The sequence below is a fragment of the Megascapheus bottae genome, chromosome 25, assembly GCF_031878675.1.
Source record: "Megascapheus bottae isolate mThoBot1 chromosome 25, mThoBot2.hap1, whole genome shotgun sequence".
NCBI lineage: Eukaryota > Metazoa > Chordata > Mammalia > Rodentia > Geomyidae > Megascapheus > Megascapheus bottae.
The window spans coordinates 17,428,978-17,453,442 of NC_143533.1; the positions used below are offsets into that span (position 1 = coordinate 17,428,978).

The 24,465-nt window shown below is 42.9% G+C and overlaps 1 protein-coding gene across 1 annotated transcript in view; it reads right to left on the bottom strand.

The window, feature by feature from the left end:
- Positions 1 to 24,465, bottom strand: part of Usp8 (ubiquitin specific peptidase 8) — a 46,207-nt gene that overhangs the window by 4,128 nt on the left and 17,614 nt on the right. The window contains exons 6-16 of the mRNA XM_090358423.1: positions 23,398 to 23,440; positions 20,644 to 20,788; positions 17,567 to 17,729; positions 14,895 to 15,039; positions 13,749 to 13,969; positions 9,394 to 9,951; positions 6,908 to 6,988; positions 6,311 to 6,573; positions 3,895 to 4,107; positions 2,400 to 2,610; positions 611 to 847 (exon numbers count right to left, since the gene is read on the bottom strand). Of these exons, the coding sequence (XP_090214549.1) occupies positions 611 to 847; positions 2,400 to 2,610; positions 3,895 to 4,107; positions 6,311 to 6,573; positions 6,908 to 6,988; positions 9,394 to 9,951; positions 13,749 to 13,969; positions 14,895 to 15,039; positions 17,567 to 17,729; positions 20,644 to 20,788; positions 23,398 to 23,440 (2,280 nt within the window). The remainder of the gene's footprint in view (positions 1 to 610; positions 848 to 2,399; positions 2,611 to 3,894; positions 4,108 to 6,310; positions 6,574 to 6,907; positions 6,989 to 9,393; positions 9,952 to 13,748; positions 13,970 to 14,894; positions 15,040 to 17,566; positions 17,730 to 20,643; positions 20,789 to 23,397; positions 23,441 to 24,465) is intronic.

A 24,465-nucleotide genomic window follows, 5' to 3' on the forward strand; every position in this document is an offset into this window, starting at 1 on the left:
ATCATTTCATCATAATAGTAACTGAAAATGCAAAAATACCAGTAACAATTATCTGTCTTGTTGGGATATTCTGGGGGTTTATCAGAATACAGGCTTAAAATATTTTGCCACTGAAAAAGAATCCTCATTACACTAAGTCTGTCATTACTGGTATCTAAGCAGTAGAGTGGTCAGCTGACTCAGTGCTCATGTGGAGATTGTGGATGTGAGACAAGTCTTTTCACCCTGGTCAGAGGGGTAGACATCGCTCCCCTCTCTACAACTAGTGATAACCAAGTGCCAGGTATTTACTTTACATAGGCCATTGTATATAATTAAGAATAAACCTGTTATGGGCAGTCATTATTTTCTTTCTGGTGCCAGTTGGGGCCTGGTCACTTCCCTGAGCTTTTTTGCTCAAGGGTAGTGCTCTACCACTTAAGCCATGGCTCTACTTCTTTTGGTGGCTAATTGGAGATAGAGCTTCATGAATTTTCCTGCTCTGGCTGGCTCTGAACCATGATCCTTAATCCCTGCTACTCAGGAAGCTTAGATTTACAAGAATGAGCTACTAGCACCTGGCACAAATAGCATTCTTTTCTAAGTTACCTTTTCTCCATCTTCAACTCACCTGTAATGTACATTTACTCGTGGATGCGAGTGGTAGAGACAGATACATAAAGGCCTCAAACGTCCTAGACTTTTTGTGACAGGTGAGGCACTGTACTGTGGACTTGAACTGACCCTGAAAAAGTGCAACAATGATGGACTCGTTGAGCTGCTTGTGTTTCTGCCAAGCTTGTTCTGCAGCTCTGAAGTCATCAAGATGATCGTTATTTTCTTCTTTATATCTCTTCCGATTATCAGCCTAGAAATAAGATTTAAAGAATAAGTTCTCATAAAGCTGAGTTCTGATTTCATTAAACCAAGAAATACCTCATAAAAAGGATGTGGCATATTAGAATTAGCATATTTTTATACAAGAGACTGAAAATTCAGGATGATAGGTGTCCATCCCTAGCCTGGTCCCAACTACTCGGGAGGTTTGAAGCTAAAGATTTACAACAGCTACTCTACCTGAAAACAAGCTAAAAGCAAAAGGAGAGAGGGAGAGAGTCACATGGAAAAGCGCTGGCTCACCAATGCCCAGTGATGCCAAAACAAACTGGAAAGTCCAGTTTGGGCATTAGGGCTACAACTAGAAAGATGGACTGTCATTCTCGAATGACTTCTGAGTACAGGCCCCAGACGGTAAGAGCAGCTCTTTTTGACGTATACCAGGATGGCTTAGAGTGAGTCCCTGGCTTAGCCACCCAAGCACTGGGATTACAGGTGAGCATCAGTGCCCAGTTTGCACTTTGACACTTGTATGTTCAGTGTTAAGAATGACTGCATAGTGGTAGAGTGCTTGCCTTGCACATGTGAAGCCCTGAGTTCCACTCCTCAGGAACACATACACAGACAAAACTGAAGTGGTGTGGCTCAAGTAGTAAAGCGGTAGTTTTGAGAAAACTTAAGGACATTGCCCAGACTCTGAGTTCAAGCTCCAGGACTGGCAAAACAAAACAAAAAACCATGCACAAAATGAAGAACACAGTATAATACATAATATAAATATGCACTAATGTAATTATTGTCTAATCAGATTTAGACTATTTATAGTGCCTCATGTTCACACCACCTCACAAGAAATAATATCCCAACTAATAGGTGCAAAGGGCTCAGCAATTCTATATCATTTAATAAAGCACCCTTAATATGAAAAATTCAAAATGCTCCAAAATCCAAGCATTTTTGAAATGAACAACCAGAGTGTGGCTCAAGTGGTAGAGCACTACAGTGAGGAAGAATTCAAGGCCCTCAGTTCTATCTCCCATACCAGTACAAAATGGCCCAACTTTGTTTTGTGCCCGTCCTGTGGCTTGAACTCATGGCCTGAGCATTGTCCATGGGCTTTCTCAAGGCGAGAGTGCCACCACTTGAGCCACAGCACTACTTCCGGCTTGTTTGTGTTACCATGAATGAAATCCAGGTCTTCATACATGCTAGGCAAGCTCGGCCACTAGGCCACTCCCCTGCCCCGGCCGCACATCAGGAAATAAAAATTAGAACTAAAATGGGTCTAAGGTATATGTATATATATGAAACACAAGTGAACTCTGCATTTACATTACAGCTGTAATCCAAAATATATCTGCAGATATTCCAAAGTCCCCCTAAATATTTCTGGTCTGCAAAGATTTCCAAAAAGGGTGCTCAGCCTGTGTTACATTTACGAGGAGCGTTTGCAGTATAAGCCCACGTCTTGGCTGGAAGGCTCAAGTGTATTAGAACAAAGGGCCATGGGACAGCCACCACTGGCTTGTATAGGGCACTACTGGGCCAGGCTGTCCCTGTGACTGGAGGAGCGAGGATCTTACTTTGTTCAGGTCCTCGTGGAGGCCGTCCATGAGGAAGAGGAGCAGCTCCTGTGAGTCTTGCTGGCTGTAGCCAGCAAACTGGTCGTTAATCTTCCCGATGGTGACTTTGAAGTCCTTGGGGCTGATGTATCTGTACTGCCCGGTCCACAGCGCCTTCATGATTATTCCAAACTCTTCTGCCACTTCACCTTTGTGCCCCAACAGATTCGACCTGTGCAAACGAACACCGCAATAAAGAAAAAGCCAAAAAAATACAGTATAGTTGGTTCTTGATGTTAATCTTCAATTATTCACTCAGCCTCCTGAGTAGCTAGGATTACAGCAGTGAGCCACCACACCTGGCTTTGGCTTTTTTGTATTTTTTTTTGCCAGCCTTGGGGCTTGAATTCAGGGCCTGAGCACTGTCCTTGGCTTTCTCAAGACTAGAGCTCTACCACTTGAGCCACAGCACTTCTTCTGGCTTTTTAAAATATATGTGGTATGCGGAATCAAACCCAGGTCTTCCCGCATGCTAGGCAAGCACTCTACCACGAGGTTAAACCCCTGGCTCCCGAGACTTGTCTCTTCTTTTAAAATTTTTGTGGTGCAGGAGTTTGAACTCAGGCCCCTGTGTTTATTAGCAGGCACTGTTCCATTGCCCATGCCTCTAATCTGTTGTGCTGGAAATGGAATCTTTTTTTTTTTTTTTGATCAAGCTGCGAATTTTCTTTTTCTTTTCTTTTTTTGCATTTTTTTTATTGTAATTAGTAAAAGGGTTACATGATATTTGCCAGATAGAAGGTGCATTAATTCACATTGGAAATGGAATCTTATAGACTGGCTTCAAACTATTTTCCTCTGGGTTTTAGCCTCTGGACGAGCTGGATGAGACATGAGCCCCTGATTTTCAACGTTAGGAAATTCTTCTAATTTCACCTCTGGACCTGAGTGGCAACCGCTATGGCATGAATGTGTCCCTTCCACAATTCAGTGTTGCCAATTTGACAGCATTAAGATGTTAAGAGGCCAGGTGCTGGTGGGTCACGTCTATAATCCTAGCTACTCAGGAGGCTGAGATCTGAGGATCGTGGTTTGAAGCCAGCCCAGGCAGGAAAGTCCATGAGATTCTTCTCTCTCAATTAACAACCTAAAATCTGGAAGTATAGCTGTGTCTCAAAGTGGTGGAGCGCTAGCCTTGAGCGTAAAAGCTCAGGGATAGGCCCTGAGTTCAAAGTCCCATAACTAGACTACATGGCTGGCCTGGTGACTGGGCATGGTGCCCCCAGAAGAGGCCTGAGGAGCGTGTCCTTTCACACTTCTCCTGTGTGAGGAGGAAGCAAGGCCCTGCCCAGACCTCTGCCACTTTACCTTGGACTTACTGTCTCTAGAACTATAAGAAAATAATTTATGGTTTTTATAAAGTAGCCTCAGGTACTTTGTCACACAAAATAGACTGAAACAGTAAGCACAGTAACATTATCCATAAAACAGTACATTGCAAACGACATTTTTTTACCTGTTAATATCATCCTGGTAACAGTTTCTGTTGAAATAATCAGCCAAGTGGGGAGCATTACACAGGCACTGCAGTATAGAGTTCATGTAACAAGTATTTCCTAAATTACGAAGTCCAGTAAGAGCCGGTCCAGACCCTCCAAACACAGGGTTGAGGTTCCGAATCTGAGAGGCAGAAAGCCTCGAGATCTCAGCTTTGGGATAGCACGGTGGCCTAATGAAGAGAAAGGTAAGAGTCTTAAAAGACAGAGCATATAAAACTAAGCTCTGTACTATGAATGGTAGCAAACTCTAGCAGCTCTTCTGCAGCTCATCAACTCACAAAGGGCAGGGCTGACATGGGGTAACAAGGCTAGCCCTGGTTGCATCTGGGTCCTCCCTTCAAAGCACACACATAGAGTCCTTGGTTCTCCAGTTAGCCTAAGAAGCAGTATCTAGCTTTCCAAGAACTACAAATGCAGCTTTAAAAGATTTCGGGGAAGTTGGCATTATTACAGAATTAAATGTCACCACCACCAAAAATACCCATCACCGTGGTGGGGTAGATAGGAATGGGGGCACAGGTGATTTGGATACAACTGCTTGTCATCCACACCTCTCATCACAAAGCTCCCGGTAGGCTGGTCCAACTCAAATTCAAAATCTAGTTTCCAACTGCACCGGACACATTTCAAAACAGCGATAAGCCAAACAATAGCTGGGGAGCGAGCATCATCCATCTCTGCATGCAGGCCGGGACCCAGGGACCTAGAACTGCCCTGGCACTAGGACTTTCTTAATGGACATGTTTCTCTCCTCTTGATCTAGCCCTCAAGGGATATGTAGGGCACACCAAGTGAGTTTCAAGTACTTTTCCTGTGCTCTCTTCACTTGGGAATTCATCTTAAAAATCACGCTTGAGAGTCTTTACAACACTGCTCAAATAAACAATGTAGGGTGGGGAGTCTGGCCTAGCATGTATGAAGACTTGGGTTCAATCTGAGGTACCACCTGCACAGAAAAAGCCAGAAGTGGTACTGGGGCTCAAGTGGTAGAGCGCTAGCCTTCAGAAAGCCCAAGAACACAGCCCAGGTCCTGAGTTCAAGCCCCAGGACTGGTAAAATAAATAAATAAATGATGTAACAATTCAAAAGGCAATTGAATCTCACTTGGGATTCCAATTGCTAACATCTATACCTTTATGAACAGAGTTTTAGTTCTTACAAATATGTCTACCTGGCAAGTTCTTAATAATACCAATGATGTTCGAATGTATTACTTTTTTTTGGGAGGGGGGGGGGGCGGTGGTCAGTCATGCGGCTTGAACTCTGGGCCTGGGCGCTGTTCCTGAACTCTTCAGCTCAAGGCTAGTGCTCTACCACTTGAGCCACAATGCCACTTCCAGTTTTCCAGTTACAGTTTTCCCATGGTTAACTGGGGAGAAGAGTCTCATGGACTTCAGTGCCTGGGCTGGCTCTGAACCTCAACCCTGAGATTTCAGCCCTCTGAATAGGTAGGATTACAGGCATGAGCCACTGGCACCTGACTGTTACTTTTTTGTGTCCAAAGACAGCCGACCTAGAAACGTCTCATAATGAAATGCAAAATAGATGGACTTTCATGCCCGGGCTGGTTTTTTTTTTGCCAGTCCTAGGGCTTGAACTCAGGGCCTGAGCACTGTCCTTCAGCTTTTTTCTGAAGGCTCTACCACTTGAGCCACAGTACCATTTCCAGCTTTCTATGTATGTGGTACCAAAGAATCGAACCCTGATCTTCATACATGCTAGGCAAGCACTCTTACCAGTAGGCCAAACTCTCAGCCTCTGGGCTGGCTTTGAACCATGATCCTCAAATCTCAGCCTCTTGAGTAGCTAGGACTACAAGTGTGAGCCAACAGTACCTGGTTTAGGCCCATAAGTAAGGATACAAGGCCTTGGATGAAATGGCGCAGTGTGAGTAACTAGTGCATGTCTCCTGTGCACTTTAAACCACCTCTAGATGGATACTGTTTTAGAATCCTAGCCTAATACCCCGTCAATCTATCAGGTCTGTTCACTCATCGCCAATAAAGCACAGGTAGAAGCTGGGGATCTACCTGTAGGAGATGCTACTCTGGGAAATGTAAATAACCTACTGATTACTGTCTGTGAACAGAATGGCAGGCACTGTAACCAAGGATACACTAGTAATACATGTGTTACTCCAACGCTACAGGAAAATTTTGCTCTCACATCCTTGGCTGAGGACAAAAAAGTACACTCTAGTTAGTCTCAGGGAGAAAAATCAAAAGACATTTTCTTAGGTTTTTCTCTGCGGTGCATCACAGTGGTCAGAATGACCCCATAAGGCTATGTGATCTACCAGGGGGATGGTGGGATGTTAGGCTAGGTCTTAAATTCAGCACATTCCTGTAGTTCTGGGGCGTTAGCGGAACTGACTTGTTTTCCCGATTCACTGCTGGGGTCACTGCTGGCTTCCTCTTCTCCTCCTCTTGAATGGCCTGGGTGATGTCCGGGGAGGAGTAGGAGCGCTTCAGCTTGGAGGGTTCCCGGTCCCGCTCAGCGGGGACCTGGGGCTTGGCTTTGTGCGTTGGGGGGGTGGAGGGAGGTGCAGAGGAAGGGGCCATCTCCGGTGGATACATGTGGACGGTGTTGGTGGGTGAGTGATAGTAGCGGAAGGTCCCTGTGATTGGGTCGAGAAACTGAGACGAGAAGAAAAGACAGGTCAAACCCCTAGTGAGCACTAGAGACAAACCTTCCAGAGTATTCTCCCCAATTCACTGTTACATGACACTGGGGAGGCTGGGAGTGGGGGCACTAGGGATGAAACCTAGGACCTTGCACACACTTACGTGCAGACGACAGTGTGAGGAAAATGGTGACAACCATTGCTCTACGCTTGCAGGAAAACTGACATGTTAAATACAGTGATGACAGTGGCAGGGCGCTGGCACGCGGCGGCGCACAGCCTTGGTGCTCCTGAGGCGAAGTGCTGGGACCTTTATAATGAAGCGTTTTTAGGGAATCTGGACTTACCTTGGCCCAGCCCGAAGGCAGCCCTGGCACAATCCTCCCCATTTCTTCACTCCGTGCTCTTGTCAAGGGCTCACGCTGTGCCTAGTTTGGAAAGGGAAGGAAAAAAAAAGATTCCAGTGTGACATTGACTCCCATGGGTAGAGCAACATAGAGAAATCTATTTGCCACTCTCCACTTCCCACAGCCATAGCTGGGCCCCTGCTTGGAGATAGCCTATTGTCTGAAACAGAGCTACTCTGGGGACCTGGCAACACAGAAGAATTCTGGGAGCCTGGAGACCTGTCACAGTGCTGGCCTGTGCACAACACAGCCAAGAGAAGCGGCCTGGGAGGGAGAGTGCTGTTGGGCTATGACCCTAGCCTGGGAGGGCTGGGAGGATAGTGGCCAGTCCAAGTTCAGACCAGAAGACTGCTAAGCTTCTGGGGTGCCTCCCTGCTGCCAGGCAGGACAGTTGTGGAGCCGTGTTTTCCTACCACAGGGTAATTACTCCTGAAGGGACCATGAAGCTGAGACAAGCGGACAGTTCTGGGTCCCCTCAATTCTCTCTGCAGCACAGAGGTGGGTGCTGTTTCCTCCCCCACTCCCTGGGCTGGGACACTTGTGTCCCCTGAGCACACAACATGGACTGACATGAGGCTCACTGGCTTTTTCTGGGAATGGACTCAAGCTACCTTCACCTTTCCAACTCTCTTTCCAACTCTTTCTTTCTTTTCCTTCCTTTCTTTTTTTTGTTGGTCATGAGGCTTGAACTCAGGTTCTCAGCACTGCCCCTAACCTTCTATTGCTCAAGGCTAGCACTCTACCACTTCAAGTCACAGTGTCACTTCAAGTCATAGTGTCACTTCAAGTCACAGCGTCACTTCCAGTTTTCTGGTCATTAATTGTAGATGAGTCTCAGGGACTTTAGCGCCGAGGCTGGCTTTGAACCTTGATCTTCAGATCTCAGCCTCCTGAGTAGCTAGGATTAAAGGTGTGAGCCACCGTGCCCCGAGCATCTTCCCAATCTCTACTGTGAGACACTGTGCCCAGCGGGCCTGCTTTCCTAGGCACCCATAAAGAACATTGTAAGAAACACTCTCAAAATTAACTGCTTAATATGATGCTTCCTATCTGCAATCCCAGTGACACGGAAGGATCAGGGTTCTGGGCCAGTTTGGGCAAAGAAGTTAGTGAGATCCATCTCAATAACAATATGCTAGTTACTTAGGAGACACATAGCACAACAGAGGACTAATGCTTTCCTCAGGCAAAAACAAAAACCAAAACCAGGACACATTACATGAAAAACAACTAAAACAGAAATGCTGGGGGAGCATGGTGGTGGTAGCTCATGGTTAAGCAAGCCCAAGACACTGAGTTCAAACCCCATTGCCACAAAAACAAAAAGATCCTAGGAATAAACTTTACTAAAGGCCTCTACAATGAAAAACGGAAGATAGTAAAGAAAGAGAACAAAGAAGAAACTAGAATGTGGAAGGACTGTACATTTTCGTGCATCAGAAGTCATGGATATATTTCTGAGAATGATCTATAGATATATGTGTATGTATATATGTATGCATGTACATATATAGGGGTGTATACATATATATGTATATGTATACACACACACTCAGGGATCTATGTATATACAACACATATACATTCCACCTATATTCCTGTAACATTCTTCATATAAATAGAAAAAGAAAAAAAAGGATTCTAAAGTGTTTATATTATGTTTATGTTAGCACAAAAAACCAAAGAGCTCAGATGCCCAAGGAAAAAGCAGTGCCAGGGGCTTTAGTTACACCATAGCAGCATGGCACCGCCAAACTCATGGCCACCACATGACACCTCAGAAAGCTGCTGCCTGTGTCTGTCTGCAAGCATTTTATTTATGTCTTCTTCCAGTAGTTTCAAGTCTTAAGAAGAAAAAAGGGGAAACATTATCTTCTAAGGGCCATTTGGACACTTACAACATCATTCACATATGAATGATCAATGCAGGCTATGGTGGACAGCCAATGAGAAGCACATATGCACCCTTTGTGTATCAAATGATTCTGAGGGGATGCACAAAGGCCCTTGATCCGTTTCAAATTGACTTTCCTACAGGGTCTGAAACTGACATCTAGTGTCCGTCTGCTACAGTGGCTATCCAGTTTCCCCAGCACCAGAGGCTTGTTTATTCTACAGTATGTGCTTTTGTTAAGAATCACATAGCTGTAGGCTTGCTTCCAAGTTCTTTTTTCCATTCGCCTATGTATTTTGGAGAGGCAGTTTTGGAGTTTGAACTCAGAGCAAGAAAAGAAATGTAGAAAACAGAGAGTCATTGCCAGCCAGTTACTAAATGCAGTTATTGCCTCCAAAGGAGGTGGATAAGAAAATGTGGGTGGATAAGGACAATCTATCCCCTCCAGCATCTAACTACTTAGAATGGCAGCTAATTTGCGGGGTGTCACTGTACTACCTCTACACACAATGTCATGCTTGCTCCTGCTTACCTTGCTGGCACCAGACTCTCCCGTCACTGCAGGGGACATATCTCCTGTTAACTTCTTCTGGATTTCCGGAGTTGGACACCTTTTCTCTCCTCCTTCTACAGGTATCTTGGCATCGGATATTTCATGCTCACTTCTACTCTGTCTTTTTATTCCTGTTAGTTCTTTGTCCCTCTTCACTGAGGGCTCCCTGCCTTCTCTCCTGGCCTGCTCACTGTCTCTCCTCTCCACTTCTTCCTTTGTTTTTAGCTCACTCTCTGTGGTTTCATTTTCTTCAGCTTCTTGTTTCTGTCTGGCTTTCTGTTCTTGCTCTTCCCGCATCAGCTTCTCCTTCTTTTCCTCTTGTAGCCTTTCTCGAAGTTCTTTTTCCTGCTTGTTTTTCTCCATTAGAAGAGCAGTTTCTGCATGGATGCGGGCTTTCTCTTCATCAGTTAACATGGCAGTGACAGGAGGAAATGTGGGCTTGGTGGATCGATCAGGCAGAACTTTTCCACTCTGAGGAGAATGCTCAGAACCTGTGCTTTCAGGCAACTTCACTGTGGGTTTTTTAGTACGATCAATCTAAAGAAATAGAATGAGTAAGACATGCTGTTTGTTCTTGTTATTTGTGCTGTTTAGGCCTCACACTTAGGATCCTCTGGCCTCATCCGCCAAGTGGCAAAACAACCTCAGTTACATTTTAAATTCATGCGAAAACACAAAGCCCAGATGTGGCATAATGAGACTTAAATTCCACTAGCTTCATGTGAGGATGGCACAGATATTTCAAAGCTGTAATCTCCCACAAGCACACTCGTGTATGTGTGCTCGTGTGCTGATACTGGGGCTTCAACACAGAACCTTGCCCTCTTATCAGGTTTCACTCAAGGCTGGAATATTACCACTTGAGCCATATTTCCACTTCTGCTTTTTTGCTGGTCAAGTGGAGGTTAACAATCTCTCAGATTTTTCTGCCTAGATTTATTTTTCTTTTTTTCCTGCCTAGGCTTTGTATGATCTTCAGTTCTCAGCTCTCTGGGAGGCTATGTTCCTTATATTCTGAATTTAGTCACGCTCCATTTTAGTCATATAAACCAGACCCTGAAGAATTCTGTTCCATACTCCTCCCAAGAAGTCCTTCTATGGCTTGACCATCTTCCTCCACATCTGAACCTCCATCTATCAATTCACGACAACCAACTGCCTTGTTTAGTAGCCTACAAAACAGCCTCCAACTTCTTCTCTATCCTGCAAACCACAGTGATTATCATTCATTCATTCATTCATTTATTTATGCCCACATGCATGCAGGCATGCCTGCCAGTTCTGGAGCTTAAACTCAGGGTCACATAAACTTTTTTCTTTTTTTGCCAGTCCTGGGCCTGAGCCCTGTCCTTGGACTTTCTCAAGGCTAGAGCTCTACCACTTGAGCCTCAGCACCATTTTCATTTTTTTTTTTATGTATGTGGTACCGAGGAATCGAACCCGGGTCTTTGTGCATGCTAGGCAAGCACACTACCACTGGGCTAAACTCCCGGCCCCTGGAGCTTAAACTCAGACCTGAACACTGTTTTTGGGCTTTTTCAAGACTAGGACTCTACCAGTTGGAGCTGCTGCAACACTTTCAGCTTTTTTTATGGTATGTGTTACTGAGGAATCGAACCTGGGTCTTCGTGCATGCTAGGCAAGCACTCTACCACTAGGCCAAACTGCCGGCCCTCACAGTGACCATTTTAACTTTTATTTATTTACTTATTTATTTTGTGGGTCATGGGGCATGAACTCGGCTTGGGTGCTGCCCCTGAGCTCTTCAGGCTCTACCCTTGAACCAAGTCCCACTTCCCATTTTCTAGAGGTTAATTGGAGATAAGAGTCTTAGGTCCTTTTGTGTCCTGGGCTGGCTGTGAACCTTGATCCTCAGATCTCAGCCTCGTGAGTGGCTAGGATTACAGATGTGAGCCACCGCACCCAGCACAGGGATCATTTTAAAACAGGCCTGGGCATCTGCACTCACCGATAGAGATGAGAAGATCTCAAGATTGAAAACTCAAGTTTTCAATCGCTACTCACTAAACTCAGACAGCATCTAGGATGCAGATGATAGCCATAAGGCCCTATGTGTCACCTCTGCCCATCTCGTGACGTTCTTCTGGCCTACTCATCTATACTTCAGCCATGCCTGCTTAAAAAACAAAATCTTCCAAGTTGCCATGTTCCTTTTATGTCAGCTGCTCATCAATATTATGCCCTCCCTGTCAGCAGGTATGTCCCCGATTCCTCACACCTGTCAACCCCCAGGTATACACACTCTCACAATAACCTACTCTCTTCCCTCAAAGCATCCACTGAGAATCTGATAAGGAAATGTGGTGAAACATCTTTCTTTCCTCTTAGAACATAAACTCTAAAGGGTAGAGATGGATCTAGCTCATGCCTGTAATACCAATACCAGCTCCTCAGGAGGTGCATGTCAATTTGAGGCCAACAGACCTTTGTGTCTCAATTAACATGCAGAGCACAGTGGCATTGCAGACATGTACCACCATGCTCAGCTCTTTTCCACTGATCTGATGTCTTGTGGACTTTTATGCCTAGACTAACTAGCCTGGAACCTTTCCACCTCAGCCTCTCTCATGGCTAGGATGGCAGGTGGGAATCCCCATATTGTTTTGTTTACAGTGGCAATGGGCTCATCAACACTTTTCTGCCCAGATTGGCCTCCTGATCTCAGCCTCCCAGGTAGCCAGGATTATAGGTGAGAATCTACAATACTGAACACCAAAATCTGGCTTGTTTTACATTTTGAGACAGTCTTGCTCTGTAGCTAGGGCTGGCCTCCTGAGTTCTGGGATTAGAGAGATTAGAGATGTGCACCACCATACCTGATTAAGTTTTTTACTCAGAGGCTTACCTGCAAATCAACATCATCTACTTCAAATGAAAAATACTATTTAAACATAGCTTGGGAAAGAATCAGAAATGAATGCTAAAAAAAATCTTACTGAAGAATACATAAAAAAAGGAAATTTTATTATGTGTGTGTGTGTGTGTGAGTCATGGGACTTGAACTCTGGGAACTGTCCCCAAGCTCTTCAGCTCAAGGCTACTGACCTACCCCTTGAGCCACAGCACCACTAGAAATTAATCTTTCTTCAAAAAGAATCTAATGAGGGGGAGGGGAAAAGCTGTAATTTTTTTTTTTTAAAAAAGCATCTTTAGGGGCTGGGAGTTTGGCCTAGTGGTAGAGTGCTTGCTTAGCATGCACGAAGACCTGGGTTCAATTCCTTGGTACCACATACATAGAAAAAAGCTGGAAATGGTGCTGTGGCTCAAGTGGTAGAGCTCTAGCCTTGAGAAAAGACCAAGGACAGTGCTCAGGCCCTGAGTTCAAGCCCCACACTGGCAAAAAAAAAATTTTTTTTATTACTTAAAAACCTTAAATAATTGTTAAAATGTCAGAATCACACATCCCAAATGAAGTATTTTAAAACTAAAATATCTTTTATGCAAAACCCAAACTAGGGACTGAGAGTGTGGTCTAGTGGTAGAGTTCTTGCCTAGCATGCACGAAGCTCTGGGTTCAATTACTTAGTACTACATACACAGAAAAAGCTAGAAGTGATACTTTGGTTCAAGTGGAGTGGTAGAGCACTAGCCTTGAGAAAGTTCAAGGTCAGTGTCCAGGCCCTGAGTTCAAGGCCCAGGACTAAGCTGGGCACTGGTGGCTCACACCAGTAATCCTAGTGACTAAGGAGGCTGAGATCTGAGGATGTGGTTCAAAGCCAGCCAGGGCATGAAATTCTGTGAGACTCTTATCTCCAACTATTTGAAAAAAGTGGTCATCCCTCCACATCCATGGATTCCACACTGAAAATGCTTTACACAGCATATACACTGTCAGAGGCCTCTTCTTCTTTCCTCAGCCACATAAGCTATGCAGCACAGCAACTATTGAATAGTACTTACACTACATTACACATACCTGAAGATAATGACTTATAGCCTAGATGATGTGGATAAATTCTAGGATAATGCTAATTTTATTATCCTCAGGGAGTCTAGATATACAAGGGCAGGGGGGAGACTGTGCTACTCATCAAAGTACAAAAGAGACTCCACAGAGAGGAGACCCCACCGAGGTGTTGCAGTCCAGAAAATGTTACTGGCATTTCTTGTGGGAAATGCTTGTCAGGTCTGAAATGCTCTCCACTGTCTAGTCTAACGTAGCTATAACCATGGGGGTGGATTATAATCAAACTTTTTTGTGAAAATACAGATGACAAGACACTCCACACACACACACACACACACACACACACACACACACACACACACACAAGTGCACACGCACAATATACTCAAAGACATCAAAACAATACCTGTGGAATGGTCTTTATAATGTGCCCTGGCTGAATGAGAGGTGAGACATCAGCTCTGGAAGCAGCAACAGGTTCCATGGGAACAGATGTGGCCGGGGCTCTCCTCCTTTCCTCGAGGACATTTATCAAGTCTACGTTGTCCGTTACTTCCACAGGAGGAACAATCTGGGCAGGAGGTTTGGGAGGAGATGGCTCTTCCAGTGAGGGGTAAGTGAAATCCACTAAAATCCCCAAAAAGAATAGTGTTTTTTTAAAAAATAAACAGTAACATCCATAAATAGTACTTGCATTTTTCATGCATCATTTTTGGGATAGCTAAATGTAAGCTAAATGAAATGAAAATCATTAACAAACTTCTGGAATGACTTTTTTTTAATGTGGGTATGTGCCAGGCATGGAGCTTGAATTTAAGAGACTTGGGTGCTATCCCTGAGCATTACCTCTTGAGCTACAGCTCCATTTCTTGCTTTTTGGTAGTTAAGTAGAGATAACAGTCTCACGTGCTAGGCACTGGTAGCTCATGCCTATTAATCTAGGTACTCAAGAGGACGAGATCTGAGGATCATGGTTCAAAGCCAGCTGAGGCAAGAAAAAGTCCGCAAGACTCTTACCTCCAATAAACTAAGAGAAAACTCGCTCAAAAAGTGGTAGATCAGGGGCTGGGAGTTGGGTCTAGTGGTAGATTGCTTGCCTAGCATGCATAAAGTTCTAGGTTTGACTTCTTGGTACCATATACCCAGAAAAAGCCTAAGCGGTGCTGTGGCTCAAAGAGGTAAAGTGCTCTGTTTGAGAAAGCTCAAGGGACAATGCTCAGGCCCTGAGTTCAAGCCCCAGGATGGGAAAAAAAAACAAAGCCCAGGGACAGAACCCAGGCTCTGAGGTTAAGCCTGATGATCAAAGGAAGGAGAGGGGGGAACAGAGTCCTATGGACTTTCCTGTCAGGGCTGGCTTGGCACTGTCACCCTCAGATCTCAGCCTCCTGAGTAGCTAGGATTGTGAGCTCTTTGGTTGGTTTTTTGTTTTTGTTTTTTTTTTGCATGAAAGCAAAAGTCAGCACTGACATATACAATTAAGAATGTTACCATGAAAACAATGTATTTTCTATTTTATTGAAGCAATTTCAAATAAAAATGTTCACATACATACATGAGATAGACACCTCTTCATGCTTGCCTCGTGGGGGTGGAGTGACCTTGGCATTCGTTGTGTACTGGGGATAGCAAAGGAGCCAGTTTTCATAGCCTCCTTCTAAAACTAGAGGCTCATTGCGCAGGACACTTTTACTTTCCCACTGGAAAATAGGGAATTGCATTCTTACTGTTTCAGTCTCAAAACTCTTCCCTTCAAGACAAGACTCATTTTCTACACGATACAAACAGGAGACATAAATCGAAAACTCAATGGTAGATAATGGATATGTATAGACGGTACTTAAGAGCCTGAGGTCAATAAGGCTTTCTTGTACTATTTTTTTAAAAAGTCCTTAGGGGGAAAAATTAGAAAACAAATATGAAGTAAAAATTCCCTCACCACTCAGAAATATCACTTAACATTTTGTATAAAGTTTTCAATCTAGACAGACACTTCTGTTTTGGACTTTGTTTTTATGAGCAATGCTACCCTTAGGATGCTGCTTTTCTTTTATATGAACAAAAATCTTTTCTTAATAAAGAGTTGTATTGTCATTTATAAAGACTACTCTATTTTGGGCCAATGATCTATACTTTTTTATTTATTTGTTTGTCAGCTATGGGGCTTGTCAGGACCTGGATACTATCATTGAACTTTTTTGCTCAAGGCTAGCACTCATTGCTTCGAGCCACAGCACCACTTTTGGTTTTCTGGTGTGGTTAACCTGAGATAAGAATCTCATGGACTTTCCTGTCCAGGCAGGCTTCCAATGGAGACTTGAGGATCTCAGCCTCCTGAGCAGCTGGGATTACAGATATAAGCCTCCAATGACCTATTTTAGCACACCAAAAATGTTTCTGCACACGCATATCTAATGACTTCCCTCAGGGAAACTCAGAAGTGGAAGCACTGATAAGAATATTTTTAGGATTTGAATATCTATTGTTAATCTTTAAGACAATCATTTGAACATAAATACTTGTGTGTCTATTTTGGATAGTTTCTAAGAATAGAGTTGCTGGGGTTAAAAGTTTAATAGGTAATGGCAAAATGCTGTTTGGAAAAGACAAGCCAATTTACTGACTCAACTAACAGTTTATAATAATGTTCTCTATAAATTTATATATATATATATATATATATATATATTTTAAGACATCAGGGGACATAGGACAGCTTCTTGTTTTAACTAGCATTTCTCCCTCTATGAGGTTAAACATCTTTTCCCATACTTACTAACCATTTATACTGCTAGATGATTTAAACTCACATGTTGTCCAATTCCTTGAATTACTGGCTATTTTCTTTTCTGTTTTTTTTTTTTCACCAGTCCTGGGGCTTGAATTCAGAGCCTATGCACTGTCCTTGGACACTTTTGCTCAAGCTTAGCGCTCTGCCATTTGAGCCACAGCACCACTTCCGGCCTTTTAGGTGTAGGTGGTGATGAGGAATTGAACCCAGGGCTTCATGCATGTTAGGCAAGCACTCTACTACTAGCCTACACTCCCGGCCTCATGGCTATTTTCTTACTGTACAGTAAATATAGGGAAATCAAAGCTTCATCACCTATTTTTACCATAAAATATTTTCCTTTTAATTCATTCATTGTTTGGGTTTGTTTTTGTGGACAGCGTTGTTATGTGGCTGGCCTTAAACTCATGATCCTCCTGTGTTGACCACCCAACGGCTGCAGTCACAGTTATGTGCCACTGTGCCCAATTTCAAGGTACCTTTTATACCAATCTTCCTCTAGAACATCTTGGTTTGGCATCAAGATAATAAAAAGAAAGGCCAATGCTGAGTCTAGTTGTGTACTCATAATGTACACATTTATACTTTTGATCTGCTTAGAACCTTTCCATGCTCAGCTGGTACTTTACCACTAGAGCCATGCCCTCCAGCAGAGAGAGGGGGTGTGTGTGTGTGTGTGTGTGTGTGTGTGTGTGTGTGTGTGTGTGTGTGTGTGTGTGTGTGTGTGTGTGTGTGTGTGTGTGTGTGTGTGTGTGTGTGTGTGTGTGTGTGTGTGTGTGTGTGTGTGTGTGTGTGTGTGTGTGTGCGCGCGCGCCAGTCCTTGGGCTTTCTCAAGACTAGAGCTCTACCACTTGAGTCACAGCATCACTTCTGGCTTTTTCTATGTATGTGATAATCAAGACATCAAATCTGGGTCTTTGTGCATGTTAGGCAAGCACTCTATCACTAGGCCAAACTCCCAACCCCCAGCAGGCCTTTTTGAAATGGGAGTCTTACAGCCTTCCCTGCCCAGTGTGGCTTTGAACTGCAACCCTCCAGACCTCATACTCCTGAATAGCTAGGATTACAGGCACTAGACATTGGTACTCAGCTTGAGAATCTCAATCTATTTTATGTAGATCAGTTTGTTGTTATCTGGAGATTCGAAACAAATTCTTTAAATCTGAAGTTAAGAAATTCTACAATTAGGAACTAAAGGTATGGCTCGAGTGGTAGAGCTCCAGCTATAAGCTGAAATAGAAAGAATGAATTTGAGGCTTAGGGTTCAGGCCTCATAGTACATTTTTGTGGCAGTACTGGCATTAAAAGTTAAAAAAAAATTATTTAATCAAAGCAACATGGATCTTTTTTTTCCTTAAGGAAAATGAGTCACCATGATTTTTCAACAACCAGAGAAGGGTTGCAGTAAGAGTAAACCAACAAGGTAACTTGCTAACCTTGAAAAGTGCATCTTTCAGACTCCGCAAAGTTGTTCCAAGCTGTAAATCTTTTGCAGAACTAAACCAGTCAAGAAGTACCACATAATCCACATTCCCCCTCTTTGTCCATGTGTCCTTAGAATCATCTGGGAGGTTTGCTTCAATCCGACTAGCAGTGACTCTGAAATATATTCATATTTATACAGTTGACAAAATATCCTAGTATATAAATATAAGACACTGAGTTTGTTTGATAGTCTGGAACAGACCATAGCTTATGTGTGTGTATAAATGTATATATAAAATATGTATATATGCATACACACATATTTTTGTCAGTCATGGGGCCTGAACTCTGGGCCTGGGCGCTGTCCTTGAGTGCTTCAGCTCAAGGCTACTGCCCTATCCCTTGAGCTACAGCACCACTTCTGATTTTCTGGTGGTTAATTGAAGAGTCTCATGGTCTTTAGTGCCCAGGCTGACTCTGAACTGCAATCCTCAGATCTCAGCCTCTGGAATAGTTAGGATTACAGGTGTGAGCCACCACACCCAGCTTTTAAAAACATTTTTGCCAGTCTGGGACTTGAACTCAATGCTTGGGCACCGTCCTTAAAACACTTTATGTTTCAGGCTAGTGTTCTGCCACTTGAACCACAACACCACTTCCAGCTTTTTTGGAGTGTGTGGTACCAAGGAATTCAACCCAGGGCTTCGTGCATGCTAGGTAAGACTCTACCACTAGTCAATGTTCCCAGCCCCTAGCAAATTTTTTTTTTTTCTTTGTCAATTGTGGGACTTGAACTCTGGGCCTGGGCGTTATCCCTGAGCGATTCAGCTCAAAGCTACCACCCTACCCCGGGGCCTGGGCCTTGTTCCAGAGCTGTTCAGCTCAAGGCTTCCGCCCTATCCCATGAATCACAGTGCCACTTCTGATTTTCTGGTGGTTAACTGTGAGATAAGAGTCTCAGGGACTTTAGTGCCCAAGCCGGCTTTGGACCACAATCCTCAGATCTCAGCCTCCTGAGTAGCTAGGATAACAGGCGCGAGTCACCTAGGCGCAGCTTCTAGTCAACTTTTAAGTAGAATATTTTATCAAGTCAAACTGCATATTAAGATACTGAAGGGCCAAACATTGCACACTTTTGCTACTGCAGGCTGAAAACTGGTTTGTAATGGAAAGAAGTAGGCTCACAATTCTGACTCCTTTAAGAATTGGGAGGGGAGAGAAGGCAAAACAAAACAAAGGAAGTCATGTAGGTCCCTCTCTCAGACAAATGTAAACAACTCGGGATCATCATTCAGATTTCCATTATTTTTACTTACACACAATCAATCAATACACAGCAAAATGTGTCTTTCACAGACATCTGGCAGTAGCTTGGTGCCAGACATTAAGGGAAGTGATTTTCCCTCAGTGATCAGTCCTGGCAAGCAGACATCCCACATTTCACATACCAAGGAGGAAACTAAGGCACAGTGACACTGCTCTAGTTACAGCTGTTAAAGCTCAGGTGATCAGGGTCACACCTATGCTCTTAGCTATGTTGTTGCTGGTATCACCAACCCTGAATAATATCTACTCTACATCAAAGCATGCTACTTATTTCATCTTTGTGCACAAAGACCTGGGTTTGATTCTTTGGTACCACATATAGAAAAGATGGAAGTGGTTCTGTGACTCAAGTAGTAGAGCACTAGCCTTGAGAAAAAAGCCCAAGGGCAGGACTCAGACCCTGAGTTCAAGTGCCAGGACTAGAAAACAAAAACTAAAGTTCCACCCTGGCCATTCATACTCACTGAAGTGCAAGTGCACTGCTATTCCATTATCTTCTCCAAACTGCCCGCCTGTTTCCTCACTCACCCCAGCCCTTGAGTCTCCCTTATCTTCTCAAGGGCTGTAAGTAACTTCCACACACACAGAACACTCTGTGGCTTTCCCCAACATCAGACATTCTGCATATTGCCCCCTTCTACCTATGCAAACAAAAGCTCCCCTAAGTCCATACAAGTGTTATTTGCTTTCTGATTTAGTCCCAGCATAGCTCAGCCTAGGTAAATATTTGCAGGCTGAGTCAATGAATAAGTAATAAAGATTAATTCCTCCATGTAAGAAGCTCACTATTCCCAGGCACATAACATACAGCAGGCATTTAATTCTTAACTGATAATACTGTAAGCTGAGCAGGACTAGTGAAATTTTTATATGCAAGAAGATCTAAATGACTTGGATTTAAAAAGGAAAAAAAAAACCAAAAACAAAAAACAACAAAAAAACATGGTGGCTCATGCCTATAATCCTAGCTACTTAAGAGGCTGAGATCTGAGGATCAAGGTTCAAAGCCAGCCCGGGCACAAAAGGACCTAAGACTCCAAATAACTCCTAGAAAATGGGAAATGGGGCTTGGCTCAAGGGTAGGGTGGTAGCCTTGAGCTAAAGAGCTCAGGGATAGTGCCCAGGACGAGTTCAAGCCCCATGACCCACCAAAAACAACAACAAAAAAATGTCCCATATTGACAAATCTTGACAGATCAAGATGTTGGAACTAAAAAGAAAAGAAAAGAAAAGAAAGAAATATGATAGCCTTAGGGTTCATTTTAAACTACTGATATCTGTCTGTCTAAATACTGGTTTCAGGATGAACAGTTTAGAAAACAATCCTATCAATCAGTATTTCCCAATTTTCTGTCTGTTGCCTGCAAAATTGGTACAAATACGCTCTGTTCTGTAGTTTAATATTTTAGTGTAATCTAACAATTACTCAGCTTAAAATGATCTTCTAGATGAATTTATTAAAGAAAATATACATCCGGAGCCAGGAGTTCAGCCTAATGGTAGAGTGCTTGCCTAGCATGCACAAAGACCTGGGTTTGATGCTTCGGTACCACATACATAGAAAAAAGCCAGAAGAGGTGGTGTGGCTCAACTGGTAGAGTGCTAGCCTTGAGGAAAGCCCAGGGACAATGCTTAGGCCCGAGTTCAAGTTCAAGCTCCAGGATTGGCCAAAAAAAAAAAAAAAAAGCCAGTGTAGGCAACACAGTAAGAACCCACATCAATTTCTAAAACGGCCATATTATGTGAACACACAATGACTTACCCTGGACTGATAGCTTCTTCAGGAACACTGACTGAATTTAAGATACAAGAATGCTGATAATCCTGAGTTCTTCGAGCATCCATTATAATCAAGCTGGTGTTTTTATCCATCATGAGTGTATACAGCTCCTTTGCTGTAATTGCCCCTTGGAAGTGAGAATCAATGTGAGTGATAAGAAGGCCCAGCCCGTGTGTAGACTTCTACAACAGCAAAGTATACATGGTGCCAGACAACTGCTATCCTATCACCACACCATTTATAATCTTTTCTTTTGGGTTGGTCCTGGGACTTGAACTAAGGGCCTGGGCCTGGGTGCTGTCCCTGAGCTTTGTTTTTTTGGCCAGCCTTGGGCTTGAGCTCAGGTCCTGAGCACTGTCCTTGGGCTTTCTCAAGGCTAGAGTTCTACCACTTGAGCCTCAGCATCACTTCTGGGTTTTTTTTTCTATGTATATGGTACTGAGGAATCGAACTCAGGTCTTTGTGCATGCTAGGCAAGCATTCTACCACTAGGCCAAACTCCTGGTCACTGTCCCTGAACTTTTGTGCTTAAAGTTAATGCTCTACCACTTTGAGATACAGTGCTATTTAAGGCTTTTTGGTGGTTCACTGGAGAGAAGAATCTCAACTTTACTGCCTGGGCTGGCTTTGAACTGAGATTCTCAGAGTTCAGCCTCCTGAGTATCTAGGATTATAGGTGTGAGCCATCACACTAGGCTCATTTATAATCTTTGAACGTAACATTACATATAATTTGTATTCACTTTATTAAAGAAGCCTGCTTCCTGAAGATTTAAATGTTAAAATTGGGGCTAGGTGCACTGTAGCTCAGCAGTGCAGTGTCACACACGTGAAATCAACAGCTGCTGCTGAGATTAGCACTTGTATTTGATGTTGCCTCTGTTAATATAAAAAAATGAAAGGAAACTAATACATGTATCATATAAAATATTCTGTTAAACAAAAAGCATAATAAAGCTTTCAGAGTGGAGTTCCCAACCTGGTCTTCCCCAGTCCTAAATAAATCAGTGGCTAATAGAGACTTTTTGTTGTTGTTGTTAGCCATGGGGATTGAACTCTGGGCCTTCACGCTGTTCCTGAGCTCTTCAGCTCAAGGCTATCACCCTACCCCTAGAGCCCTAGCCCCACTTCCCATTTTCTAGGGTTAATTGGAGATAAGAGTCTCAAGGACTTTAGTGCTGGCTTTGAACCATGAACCTCAGATCTCAGCCTCCAGAGTAGCTAGGATTACAGGCGGGAGCCACCATGCCTGGCTATAGAGCCTTTTAAGAACAGCTCTATTGAGCCTCCTGCTTGGTGCTCATTATAAGGCTCCCATTTAGAAAGGAACAAAGACTGTTTTCCAAGAAGTCTAACAAAAAGGAAACTAATTGAAGTGACAACAACTAAATATTTACTTAGTGTGGGAATAGCAACCTAATAAAATTTTCCTCTTGAGCCACCTGAAGTAAAAGACTACAAAACACACCCTTCCTTTCTAACCACCCAGATAGCGTGACAACCGATAGATTAACCTAGCTAAGAGCTCGTAACTGAGAAATGTAAGCATGAGATACAAGGGAATAAACAGATGAAAACCAGTGTTAGAATAAACCAATAAATGTTTCCAAGAAGGTACCTCATTAGGCTTATTCTAAAAACTATTGCATGGTAAAATTCTCAGCAGAAAATTTACTTCAGCTGGGCACCAGTGGCTCATGTCTATAATCCTAGCTACTCAGGAGGCTGAGTTCTGAGGATCGCAGTTCAAAGACAGCCCAGGAACTAAAGTCTATGAGACTCCTACCACCAGAAAACCAGAATGGCACTGTGGCTCAAGGAGTAGAGCCTAGCCTTGAGCTGATGAGTTCAGGGACAGCAGAGTTCAGAGTTCAAGTCCCACAACTGACCCCCCCAAAAAAAAGAAAAGAAAGAAAAAATTTATTTCAGGACTGTAAATAAAAGAAGAAAAACTTCTCTAGTAAATGAAAACATACTCCTTACTCCTTATTATAATATTCTTTATAATAATCCAAATGAACCAAATTGTTGCTTATTTTTTAGAGTAAATAATTAAGACTACAACCTAGAGTTACAAGTATTAACAGCAAACATTTAAGTTTACTAGGACTTTAGGGTTTAGGGGCCAGGAATTTGGCCTAGTGGTAGGAGTACTTGCCTAGCATGCACAAAGACCAAGATTCAATTCCTTGGTACCACTTACATAGAAAAAGCCAGAAGTGGTGCTGTGGCTCAAGTAGTAGAGCTCTAGCCTTGAGAAAAGCCCAAGGACAGTGCTCAGGCCCTGAGTTTAAACCCCAGGGCTGGGGAAAAAAAAAAAAAAAGAGTTTAATGTGTATTAGCAGACTCAATCTTTGTAATAACCCTACGAGGCTACAATCATCTTCACTTTCCAAAGGAGGAAGCTAAGTTTAAGTAACATGGCCCAGATCACACATACTCTACTCTACCCAGGCAATCTGACTTTGGACAACCCATACTTTTACCCTATCACTACACTGCATCTAGGCAAGAAAGTGAGTCAACTGTATACAACACATGAAAATATATCCCTTAGCAAATAAATATAGAGCCTACAGCATTTTTTCAATATAATTTGTACACTGTAGGGAAAGGGATAAAGTTTACTTAGATAATAGATACAATGCTAAGAATTTCACCATGTAAAATCTGAAGCCTCTCCTGATTAAAAGGTCTCAGTAACATAAAGAACATGTCCCTTCTGCACAGACTTACCTTTTTCCACTGTTTCACTCTTTTCATTCTTTTCACCATTGATCTAGTTCATAGGAAAAAAAATTAATTTCCACAGAAAGCAAAAGTTCAACTTTATTTTACTGAAATGTAATATGACAAGTAATGACATTTTATGAAAATATAGCTACTGGCATCATCAGATTCCTTGGCAGTAGAAAACAAATGAACAAACTAGCATCATATCAGAATAACAAGACATCCCTTCAAATTTTTCTTTAATTAAATACCAAAATAATTTAAAGTCCAATTGTTTTGGAAACAATATTAAGTTAGAAAGTGCTATTTACAAGGAAATAATGATAAGTATCCATTCATTGTTCTCCTGCATAATTAAAGGGAAATTAAATGATTCAAAGTAATACTTATGTAATTTATATTTTCTAACTAAGATAACATCCCATCTTTTATATATGGGAAACCCCTACTTGTAGCTATGGATCAGTGTCACCACCAACACTAACTGAAAACATAAAAGACATTCTACAATATTAAAGCATCAAGTCCAGAGTAGCATCTATGAGGTACTTTCACTATGAAAGATGAACCTGACTTGAGGAAATAAAGGGGAAATGGGAGGTTGGGCGCCAGTGGCTCATGCCACTTAAGTAGGCTGAGCTCTGAGGATCAAGACTGAAATAAGCCCAGGCAGTAAACCTTATCTCCAGTTAACCACCAACCCCCCCACAAGCACATACAACCCCAAAACAAAACATTGGGGGGAGCTGTGACTCAAGTGGTAGATTGCCAGCCTTAAGTAAAAAAGTTAAGGGACAGTGCCCAAGTCCTGAATTCAAACCTGAGTACCAGCACAAAAAGAAAAAAGGAAAAAACCTTCACTGATTCAAATACGTTGTACTTGTATACTGCTTTGATAAATGACAATTTCTTTTTACCACAATTTAAAGATAATTTAAAAAAAGAAAATATCATCCCTTTTGAGCTGTATCCTGAAATATTCAAGAATACAGGGGCATACTAGGTACAGTTTGCTTTGGAATACCCTAACAAAGTAAAATGGCAGAGGACAGGTTGAAAATTATGGCAATT